This window comes from Rhinoderma darwinii, chromosome 2, assembly GCF_050947455.1.
Source record: "Rhinoderma darwinii isolate aRhiDar2 chromosome 2, aRhiDar2.hap1, whole genome shotgun sequence".
Classification (NCBI taxonomy): domain Eukaryota; kingdom Metazoa; phylum Chordata; class Amphibia; order Anura; family Rhinodermatidae; genus Rhinoderma; species Rhinoderma darwinii.
Window position 1 is genome coordinate 300,270,845 of NC_134688.1, and position 12,016 is coordinate 300,282,860.

General features: G+C 48.3%; 1 protein-coding gene across 2 annotated transcripts in view; it reads right to left on the reverse strand.

Moving 5' to 3' along the window:
* ACACA (acetyl-CoA carboxylase alpha) overlaps nt 1-12,016 on the reverse strand; it is a 454,335-nt gene that overhangs the window by 99,449 nt on the left and 342,870 nt on the right. For both annotated transcript variants that reach the window (XM_075853501.1, XM_075853500.1), the window contains exons 48-49: nt 11,669-11,765; nt 2,229-2,364 (exon numbers count right to left, since the gene is read on the reverse strand). In XM_075853501.1, the coding sequence (XP_075709616.1) occupies nt 2,229-2,364; nt 11,669-11,765 (233 nt within the window). The remainder of the gene's footprint in view (nt 1-2,228; nt 2,365-11,668; nt 11,766-12,016) is intronic.

The following is a 12,016-nucleotide window of genomic DNA, read 5'->3' on the forward strand; positions in this document are numbered from 1 at the left end:
GCCATGGCACAGAGTTTCCAGACCTATTCTGACTCACTGGTAGGCACCCCTACCAAAAATAGTTTCAAGAAAGACAGAAAACAGCTAAAAACAAGCACTACACTCTTAGGGTATGTTCAAACAGCATTTTTTGTAAGGCAAAAAAAATCTGCCTCAAAATTCCTTCAGGAATTCTCAAGCAGATTTTGAATTGATAGCGTTGTTTGACCTTTTTTTTTTTTGCATTTTTTTTTAAGCCGTTGAAGCTAATGCAAAAGCGCAGGCAAAAAACTCCAAACGAGCGCCACAGGTATTTTCTGCCTCCTATTAATTTCAATTGGAGCTCAGAGGTGGAAACCACTTAAAGATCATCAGCCCCCCACTCATAGTAAAATGACCATCATCCCCCCACTCACAGTAAAATAACCATCAGCCCCCCCACTCATAGTAAAATGACCATCAGCCCGCCACTCACAGTAATGACCAGCAACCTGCCACTCACAGTAATGACCATCAGCCCGCCACTCACAGTAATGACTATCAGCCCGCCACTCAGAGATTCCAGCTGTAGATAGTGCCACACAGTCCCCTGTTGGTAGTGCCACACAGCCCCCTATAGGTAGTGCCACACAGGCCCCTATAGGTAGTGCCACACAGCCCCCTGTAGGTAGTGCCACACAGCCCCCTTGTAGGTAGTGCCACACAGCCCCCTTGTAGGTAGTGCCACACAGCCCCCTTGTAGGTAGTGCCACACAGCCCCCTTGTAGGTAGTGCCACACAGCCCCCTGGTAGGTAGTAACAGACAGCCCCCTGGTATGTAGTAACAGACAGCCCCCTTGTAGGTAGTGACACACAGCCCCCTTGTAGGTAGTGACACACAGCCCCCTTGTAGGTAGGGACACATAGCCATGGTAGGTAGTGTCACACAGCCCACAACCCCCTTGTAGATAGCACCCCCCTTCCTGCAGATAGTGCCACTGCTGTAGCTCCCTGATGGAGTAGAATCCCTGTGTGGCCATGGATTCCGCTCCTAGAGCGCTCCGCTTGATGTCTCTGTCCATATATGGACAGTGAAGTCAATGGCTTCTCCTGGAGTGGAATCCCCGGTCACAGTGTCGGCAAAGATGTGGACGGGGATTCCGCTTCAGGAGTTGCCCCTGAAGTCACTGTCCATATATGGACAGAGACATCAAATGCTCCGTCCAGGAGCGGAATCCCTGGCCACACGGGGACTCCGCTCCTTCATGGAGCTACAGTGGCGCTAGTACATAGCAGAGCAGGAAGATACCTCCCTGCTCTGCTATAGTGGCATCTCTACCGCTGTAGCAGCCGCAGTGGCTGCTAACGGCACCGCCGGCCATGAGGGGGCCCGTCTCAACGGGCCCTCATGCCCGTTGTCGCCACTAGCAGCCGCTATGGCCCGGGTGCTTCTGAAACCAGCAGGGGAAGGGAGCCAGCGCAGCTCCCCCTTCCACCTGCTGGAGTGATGCGCCCTGTGCAATGGCACTGGTCGCACACACCTAAGGCCGGCCCTGTGTGTAATTCTTTCACTTAGCGGATTGTCTTGCTGTTTCTGACATGGATCTAACAGCACACTGCTTCTGGCTGAGTAGGCTCGCTCTGCTCTCCCCTCCCTTCTCTCAAGTGGGTGGGGGTGAATTACACATGGTGTGGATCTGTGTAAAGCGAGGGGAGAGCAGCAATGCCAAACTATGCCAGGTAGAGAGTGTGAAATCACGCATTCATCAGCATTAGTGTCTGTCAGCACAAGGAAGAAGAGTTTAGAAGGTGGAGCAGTACAGTTATAAAGTCGTGCTGATACATGAGAGCTAGTAAAAGGCAGCAGCATCCTGCAACTCACATCCAGCATGTATTACAGGGAGGGTCTCGGATTCACCCATAGGAGAAAAGTCTGAAATTGAACACAAACTTATTTCGAGGTAACCCCTAAAATATTTTTTCATATCAAAAGGTGTCTTTAAAACATAACATGTTGGATATCTGCAGCTGCCCCTAGAGGGAGTTCAGGAGCTCACTGCATACAGTTGTAGACTGAACTCAATAGTTAGACAATGTTGAACAGCTAAGTAGATAATTTCTTCAAAACACAATATTTCAACTTATTTCTATATAAGCAATTGAAAGTGACTTCAAAATATGAAATTGTGTCCTAATTAGGGACCTTTATCTTGCATATTCTTCCATTCAAAAGAATGTTCTATAGATTTTGTGCACTTCAATACCATTACCTTTCATTCCACCAGAAAAACCTCTCCAGTTTGCAAACACCATAAGTGGGAGTCCTTCTCTGTTGAAATCCTGGATTGCTTGAGCAGTCTTAAAGGCAGAATCTGGAAACCACACCTGTCCTGCTTGTTGTATAATCTATATAAAATAGCAAGATGCTTCATTCACAAAAATATTGAAACAGTCAAATTTCCAATTGTAATACAAGAATACGATTACATCTCATAATATGCTACAATTGGGCCTGCTGAATGATGCCTGTAATTAACTGCAGTAGTTTAATACAGAACTAATCAGCAGCTGACTTCTCTAGCACATTTGTCATAGTAAATATATACATAAAACTGTAAGGTTCCGTTTGGAACTTTGAGGCAGATATTCCTCTCCCTGCACGCCGGTTTTCGCGGCAATTATCGCGCCGTTTTTCGCCCGCGGCGATTGAGCGCCGCGGGCATAAAACAGCGAGAAATACGCTTTCTCCTGCCTCCCATTGAAGTCAATGGGAGGTCAGAGGCGGAAGCGCCCGAAGATAGGGCATGTCGCTTCTTTTTCCCGCGAGGCAGTTTTACTGCTCGCGGGAAAAAGACGCCGACGCCTCCCATTGAAATCAATGGGAGGCGTTCTCGGGCCGTTTTTGCCGAGTTTTGCGACGCGGTTTCCGCGTCAAAAAACTCGGCAAAATACCCCGTGTGAACATAGCCTAAGGCTGCCTACAAGTGTGAGCGATTAAAGCAAAGCAACAGGGCATCAGCAGATCTGTCGTGATGGCCATCCACACATTATGAATGCTTTTCTAACCTATTCAGAGAATCTAGTCTGCTGTAAAGAAGCCTATACTCTGTTTAATGTGTTTGCAAGGTGATTGCACTCCTCTAAAACACATACTGCTCCCACTCAAAGTAAGTTATAGTCATTAACACCATTCTGCCATAATAATAAAACCACCAGCCTGATATTGTGTAGGTCCCCCTTGTGCCAGTAAAACAGCTCTGACCTGGCAAGGCACGGACTCCACAAGACCTCTGAAGGTGTCCTGTGGTATCTGGCACCGAGACGCTAGCAGCAGATCCTTTAACCCCTTAATGACCAGCCTATTTTAAACCTTAATGACCAAGGCATTTTTTACGTTTTTCCATCGTCGCATTCCAAGAGCTATAACCTTTTTATTTTTGCGTCGACATAGCTGTAGAAGGTCTTGTTTTTTGCGGGACAAGATGTACTTTTTAATAGCACCATTTTGGGGGACATATTAATTATTGATTAACTTTTATTCACTCTTTTTGGGGGGGGGAATAGAAAAAAATCTGAAATTTCGCCACTCTTTTTCGCGTCTTAAATCAACGGCGTTTACCGTGTGTTATAAATAACACAATAACTTTATTCAGCGGGTTGTTACGATTGCAACAATACCAAATTTGTATAGTTTTTGTATGTTTTACTACTTTTACACAGTAAAAACTCATTTTTTTCAAAATTATTTGTTTTTGTGTCTCCATATTTGAAGAGCCGTAACGTTTTTATTTTTTCGCCGATGCGGTTGTATGAGGGCTCTTTTTTTGCGGGAAGACTTGTAGTTTTTATTGGTACCATTTTGGAGTAGATGCGACTTTTTGATCACTTCTTATCACAATTTTTTTAAGTCCGGATTCACAGAAAACAACTTTTCCATAGTTTTTTATTACATTTTTGACGGCGTTCACCATGCGGGTTAAATAATGTAAGACATTTATAGTCGGGGTCGTTACGGACGCGGCGATACCAAATATGTGTAACTTTTTTAACCAAATATGTGTAACTTTTTTACTTTATTTTGTTTTTTTAATAGTAAAGCATTTTGTAAGCGGAAAAGGTGGGTTTTTCATTTATTTTCACTTTTTTTTTTTTTATTAACTTTATTAAACTTTTTTTTTACTTTTTTACTAGTCCCACTAGGGGACTTTAATATGCGATTCTCCGATCGCTATTATAATACACTGCAATACTTTTGTATTGCAGTGTATTACTGCCTGTCCGTTTAAAACGGCCAGGCATCTGCTAGGTCATGCCTCCGGCATGATCTAGCAGGCATTCGCTCCAGGCAGACCTGGGGGCCTTTATTAGGCCCCCGGCTGCCATTGGAGACACAGGCACTCGGCGATCGTATTGCCGGGTGTCGGTGGGAGAGAGAAGGAGCTCCCTCCCTCTCTCCAAAACCACTCAGATGCGGTGCACGCTATTGTGCACCGCATCTGAGGGGTTAAACGGGTGAGATCGATACTTATATCAATCTCACACGGCAGAGCAGGGACGCCCCCAGCCCTCAGCTGCCTCTGGCAGCTGAGAGCAGGGAGATTTGACGGCTCCCTGCTCTGTTTACTTTATCCTGATGCAGTGCCGTAAAAAGGCATATGCATCAGAATAAAGCCCATTAGTGGCCACCGTTAAAAGGCGTATTGGCGGTCACTAACGGGTTAAAAGGGTATTCTCACCTCAAACATTGATGGCAAATCCAAAGGAATTATGCCTCTAGTTGTGGGTCCCACCTCTGGAGCATGTACCTATCTCTAGAATGGCACCCCTTGACCCCCATCATACCTTGTCCCGCTGTAGATGGAAATGGGAGTTACGGAAAAAGCGTAGCACAGCAAGCTCTGTTCACATCCGCAATAGAATTTCCGTTACTCTGTTCCATCAAAGGAATAAAATAACAAAAATAACGGCAGAGCCAGATAACGGGCACCAACGGCACCCAACAGAACTCATTGACTTCAATGGGTTCCTTTGGGTTTCCCGGACACAATAGCGCTGCATGCTATTTTGTATGGCAAATATGATGGAATCTACGACAGAGGCTCTGACGCAGATGTGAACAGAGCAAAGTTGGGAGGAGGGCCTCTGAATCGGACTTGTTTTTACAGCACATTCCCCAGATGCTTGATCGGATGGATTGAGATCTGGGAAATTTGGAGGCCAAGTCAACACCTAGAATACTTTATCATGTCTCTTAATCCACTTCAGAACAATTTTTGCAGTGTGAAAGGGCGCATTATCCGGCTGAAAGAGGCCACGGTCATTAGGGAACACCATTGGCATGAAGCCTACAACAATGTTAACGTGGTGGTATGTGTCAAAGTAACATACACATAAATGCCGGGACCCAAGTTTTCTCAGTAGAACCCTGCCTCCGCCTTCTAGCCTTCTTCCCATAGTGCACCCTGGTGCCATCTCTTCCCCAGGTAAGCGATTCATACACACATGGCCGTTCACATGATCTAAAAGATAATGTGACTCATCAGACCAGGCCAGTTTCTTCCATTGCTCCATGGTCCCGTTCTGATGCTCACCTTGCTCATTGTAGGCTCTTTCTACAATGGACAGAGGTCAACATAAGCACTCTGACCAGCTCCAAACAGCAATGCACTGTGTGTTCTGACACCTTTCTATCACAACCTGTACTGTCCGTGGCTGCGGGCCGTCAGCTCCAATCTCCTCCTGATAGCCACAGTCACGAGACGGCGAGCGCTGGCCCCAGCCTCCTCCTCAGGAGACGCCAGCGCTCGCGTCCACTCACCTCAGCCAGATCCTGTAGGGTGCGCGCGCACGCTCGTGCCCGCACTTAAAGGGGCAGCGCGCACACCAGACTTCTGATGAACTTTAACCCGTGAGTACCCTGGACTATAAGAGGGCTCCAGTCCCCTGCTTCTATGCCTGAGCGTTGTTGATGTTTCCTAAGTCGGTCTATGTGATGGCCTCCTAGTGTGTTCCTGTTCCCTGCATTCCATACTATCCTGGTCTAGCACTGTGCTGTGCCAAAGTCGTGTCGTGCTGTATTTCACATCTGATCTGTTTCATCTCGCCTGACATCTACCTGCTGCCTAGTCCCAGCCAAGCCTGCCCTGCTGCTGTCCGAGCTGCCACAGGTACCTATACAAACTATAGACATTGACCTGCGCCCTGTTGGCCAGCTGCCTTACCGCCAAGGCGGTATGGCCCAGTGGGTCCACAGACCCTTTGTGACAGTACGCTCAGGCCATGGGCCCTGCTGGTCGATTCAAGACGACGTCTCAAGAAATGAGGGCGGATATGCTAGACCTCCGGTCTCGATAGGACAAACTCCTCCAGGCGTTGAACATTCTTGCACGTCGGCTGGAGGCACAAGCTGCCGTTCCTCCTACTACACCTCCTGGCAGCGTTGACCCGCGTGTTTCTTTGCCACTTCCTGACCACTATGATGGAGAAGCAAGTACCTGTCATGGATTTCTGAATCAGTGCCAGATCCACTTCAGCCTGTATAATAGAACATTTTTGTCTGATGGCGCAAGGGTCGCTTTCATCATCTCTCTCCTCACTGGCAAGGATCCTGCATGGACGAACCCTATCTGGGAGAGACAAGAACCAGAGACCCTTGACTTCCAAGCCTTCCTCTGGACTTTTCGTATGGTGTTTGAGGAGCCTGGTCGGGTCTCATGTGCAGCGGCTTCTTTGATTAACCTACGCCAAGGAGACACCTCCGTGAGTGAGTACGCCATCCACTTCCGCACCCTGGCGGGAGAGCTGTTATGGAACAATGAGGCCCTGGTGGCTGCATTCTGGCATGGACTGGCTCATAAAATTAAGGACAAACTTGCCGCTCGGGATCTGCCCTCCGCCCTGAATGACCTCATCCTTCTGTCCACCCGGATTGATATACGGATCCAAGAACGCCTCCAAGAGCTTAGACGGGAGGGAGTCCTTCCCAGTCTGGCTCCTACTTTGCAGCAACCCCTGATGTCCTCAGATGTCGATCCTCCTTAGGAGTCTGTGATGATGGACCAGTGTAAGTTATCCACCCAGGAGAGAACGCAGACGCACTTCTGGACTGTCTTTATTGCGGTCTCGGTGGCCATCTTGTGCATCTGTGTCCCCAAAGATCCCAAAGCCTAGGGTTGCTAGGAGTGACAACCTTGGGTAAGAATGGACTTCCGTCTAAATTGTCCATACCTGTGACCATAGTGTCCGGTGAGAGAACGCATCAGGTCTCTGCGTATCTGGACTCTGGATCCGCTGCTAATTTAATCCGTAGAGACCTGGTGGACCTTCTGCAATTTCCCACCACCCCTCTGGAGAGCCCGTTGACAGTTGCTTCAGTAAACGGACTACCTCTGCCAGACCCAGTTATAGCTGTGACCAAGCCGCTGAGGCTCCAAGTAGGGGCTCTTCACTCCGACCTTCTGTCGTTCTATGTCCTATCCAAAGCTGTTAACCCTGTGTTGCTGGGCCTGCCTTGGCTCCGACTGCATGCCCCAGTTCTGGACTGGAATTCTGGAGAGGTTCTCCAGTGGGACCTGAGTGTTAATGCCGTTGCCTGGTGCAGATTCGTTCGGTTCAGTCTTCTCTGCCTTAGTCAGTGGTAGGATTGCCGAGTCATTATGCTGCATTTTCGGACGTATTCAGCAAGAGGCAGGCGGAGATATTGCCTCCACATGGGGCGTATGACTGCCCTATTGAACTGATTCCTGGTGCATCCCTTCCCCGTAGTAGGGTATATCCTCTCTCCTTGCCAGAGACTCTGTCCATGTCCGCCTATGTGAAAGAGAACTTGGAGATGGGCTTCATACGAAAGTCTTCCTCCCCGGCTTCTTTGTCAAAAAGAAAGATGGCTCTCTTCGTCCTTGTATAGACTACCGAGGTCTCAACTAGATCACGGTGAAGAATAAATAAACGTTGCCACTGATCTCTGAACTGTTTGATCATATACGTGGTGCCAAGATTTTTTCTAAACTAGACCTGCGTGGGGCTTACAACCTAGTCCGGATTCGCCAAGGTGATGAATGGAAGACTGCATTTAACACCCGTGATGGACACTATGAGTATCTAGTAATGCCCTTCGGCCTGTGTAATGCTCCCGCGGTATTCCAGGAGTTTGTTGATGACATTTTCCGTGACCTCCTCTATGTTTGTGTAGTAGTTTACCTTGATGACATCTTGATTTTTTTCTCCAGATCCTATGACGCATCAGAGATATGTCCGTCAAGTTCTACTACGGTTAAGGGAGAATCGTCTGTACGCTAAGTTGGAGAGGTGCGTGTTTGACAGAGATGCTCCACCCGTCCTGGGCTACATCGTCTTGAATCGAGGTCTCGAGATGGATCCTGAGAAGGTAAAGTCTGTCCTGGAATGGCCACACCCTCAAGGCCTGAGGGTCATACAGCATTTTTGGGGATTCGCCAATTTTTACAGGTAATTTATTCCAAACTTCTCCTCACTGACTTGCACCATCTCTAACCTCACAAAGAAGGGTATGAGCGCCAAGGTGTGGACTCTCGAGGCAGAGTCCGGATTTAATAGCCTGAAGAGTGCCTTCACGTCAGCCTCTATCCTCCATCATCCGGATGTCTCTCTGCGGTTCTTGTTGGAGGTGGACGCATCCTCTGTCGGTGCTGGTGCACTCCTGTTCCAGAGAGGTTCCAAGGGCAAATCAAGGGTATGTGGATATTTCTCTAAGCTCTTCTCTTCCGCAGAACACAACTACTCGATTGGGGATCAAATTGCTGGCCATCAAATTGGCTCTGCAAGAGTGGAGACATCTACTAGAGGGCGCAGCTCATCCCAACCAAATTTTTACAGACCACAAGAATCTGATCTACCTCCAGACGGCCCAATGGCTAAACACTCGTCAGGCCAGGTGGTCACTGTTCTTTACCAGGTTCCAGTTTGTGCCCCATTATCGCCCGGCCGACAAGAATGTGAGGGCCGATGCCTTGTCCAGGTCTTTCGAGACGGAAGACACCATGGAGATTCCACAGAACATTATTGATACGTCTTGCATGGTCTCTGTCAATCCCCTGCAAGTTGGGGACATTCCTCCAGGGAGAAATTTTGTGCGCCTGGCTGATCGTGTAAGAATCTTCCGCTGGGGACACTCCTCTAGACTGGCAGGTCATGCGGGGGTCCGTAAGACCCGGGATCTGATTGCTCGTCATTTCTGGTTGTCCACGCTACCCAAGGACATTATGGACTTAGTTTCTTCCTGTTCTGTATGTGCAGCCAACAAGGCCGCTCACTCCAGACCTGCTGGTCCGCCTCAGCCATTGCCTGTGCCCAATGCTCCCTGGCAGCATATAGCTAAGGACTTTATTACGGACCTGCCTCTCTCTGCTGGATGCAGTGCTGTATGGGTGGTGGTGGATCGATTTTCGAAGATGGCCCACTTCGTTCCTCTGACCGGTCTTCCTTATGCTCTTCAGCTGACTAAGCTGTTCATCCAACACATCTTCCGCCTGCACGGCTTGCCGCAGCATATTGTGTCTGATCGGGGGGTTCAGTTTACCTCAAAGTTCTGGAGAGCCCTCTGCGGACTCCTCTGTGTGAAGTTGGACTTTTCCTCAGCCTACCATCCTCAGTCCAATGATCAGGTCGAGAGGATCAATCAGATCTTGGAGAAGTACCTACGCCACTTCATCTCCAAGCAGCATGATGACTGGGTGCAGTTGCTCCCATGGGCTAAATTCTCCTACAATAATCATACCAGCGAGTCTACAAGGAATACACCGTTCTTCATTGTCTACGGCCAGCACCCACAAATTCCTCTCCCGGTGCCCGATATTTCCGAGGTACCAGCGGCTGACTCCGCTTTTAGAGGCTTCCTGCAGATCTGGCAGCAGACTCTATCCTCCATCCTAATGGCAGTCGACCGCATGAAAACGGAAGGCTGACACAAGCAGAAGAGAACCTCCTCAGTTTCTTCCTGGCACAAATGTCTGGCTGTTTTCTAAGAATATCCGACTAAGGGTGCCTTCGTGCAAATTTGCTCACAGGTTCCTCGGACCATTCGAGATCCTGCAGCAGATCAACCCTGTCGTCTACAAGCTTCGGCTGCCTCCTACCCTCCCTCAGGATCCCCAACTCCTTCCATGTCTCCCTCCTGAAACAGGTGGTTCTGAACGATATACCAAGACTCCTAGCCCTGCGGTTGCATCCTGCGGCCCTTCGGACACCTTTGAGGTTAAGGAGATGTTGGACACCAAGAAAGTGAGAGGAAAAACTTTTTATTTGGTGGATTGGAGGGGGTTGGTCCTGAAGAGAGATCCTGGGAGCCAGAGGGGAACCTCAATGCCCCTACTCTTATGAAAAAGTTTCTCTCTCGCTCTTGTCCCAAGAAGAGCGGGCGTAAGAGGGGGGATACTGTAATGTCCGTGGCTGCGCGCCGTCAGCTCCATTCTCCTCCTGACAGCCGCAGCCACGAGTCGGCGAGCGCTTGCCCCAGCCTCCTCCTCAGGAGACGCCAGCGCTCGCGTCCACTCACCCCAGCCGGATCCCAAAGGGTGCACGCACGTGCCAGTTCTTAAAGGGGCAGCGCGCGCATCAGACTTCTGATGAACTTTAACCCGTGAGCACGCTGGACTATAAGAGGGCTCCAGCCCCCTGCTTCTATGCCTGAGCGTTGTTGTCTATGTGATGGCCTCCTAGTGTGTTCCTGTTCCTTGCATTCCATACTATTCTGGTCTAGCACTGTACTGTGCCAAAGTCGTGTCGTGCTGTATTCCACGTCTGACCTGCTTCATCTCACCTGACATCTACCTGCTGCCTAGTCCCAGCCTGCCCTGCTGCTGTCCGAGCTGCCACAGGTACCTATACGAACTATAGACATTTACCTGCGCCCTGTTGGCTAGCTGCCTTAACGCCAAGGCGGTACGGCCCAGTAGGTCCACAGACCCTTCGTGACACAAACAGCAGTAACTTTTTCAGCAGTTTGATCCCACAAAAGAGCTACTGTAGCACAGACAGGACAGACTAGCCTTCGATCCCCAAGTACATCAATGAGCCTCAAGTGCCCATGACCCCGTTTCTGGTTCACTGGTTGTTCTTTCTTGGCTCTTTCTTTGGTAGTCACTTACCACCGCATACTCGGAACAGTACACAAGACCTGCCGCCTAACAATTACACTTTGGCCCCCGACAAAGTCGCTTAGATCCTTTTGCTTGCCTATTTTTCCTGCTTTCAACACCTCAATTACAAGAACGGACTGTTCACTTGATTCCTAATACATCCCACCCCTTGCCATTGTAAAGAGATAATCAATACAATTCACTTCATCTGTCAGTGGTTTAGGGCTGGGTTGTCACGTGTTTTTTGCCACGAAAACTGCACCATTATGCAGCAATTTTACAAAAATCTTCGCAAATTGTAGCAGTTTTCCTGTAATTTGCATAAAAAAATAACGAATTTAAACCACAACGTTATAAACCCTTCAGTTATAACATTAGGATGATTTCTATTAGAGAATTTCACATGTGACAGATTTGTTGCAGAAATTTAGATGTATGGATTATTTTTTCAGTTTCAGAAATTTTTCCAACCAATCTGCATACACTATGATGGGGAATGGTATACTCCAACATAACGGCCACCACATGCTGCCCAAACCATGCTCACTTGCGGAGGCCAATGACCACACAATATTGCCGGGTTATTACAAACCAACCTTTGCTTCTGAGTCCAAATTAGCAGGATCAGCAGGTGTGCTCAATTCCACGGTCCTTGTTTCTACAGCAACAACTCCTAGAGGTATGCCTCCCAGTCTATATTGTAGAAAGAAAGCACAAGATTAGACTGAATAGTGCAAGTCTCTATTCACACTTTCCTGAGGAATCTGATAGACTTATTATAAGGGTATGTTTATTCGGAGCGTTTTTCAATGCTATTGTGCAGTAAAAACGCATGCGGTTTTTCAGATGGGCTTTTAATGCGATTTTTATATTCAGTAACATTTTTATTGTTGAAAACAATACTTGTACAGAAGAGAAAAATGAATGTTAACTTTCAAAACAAA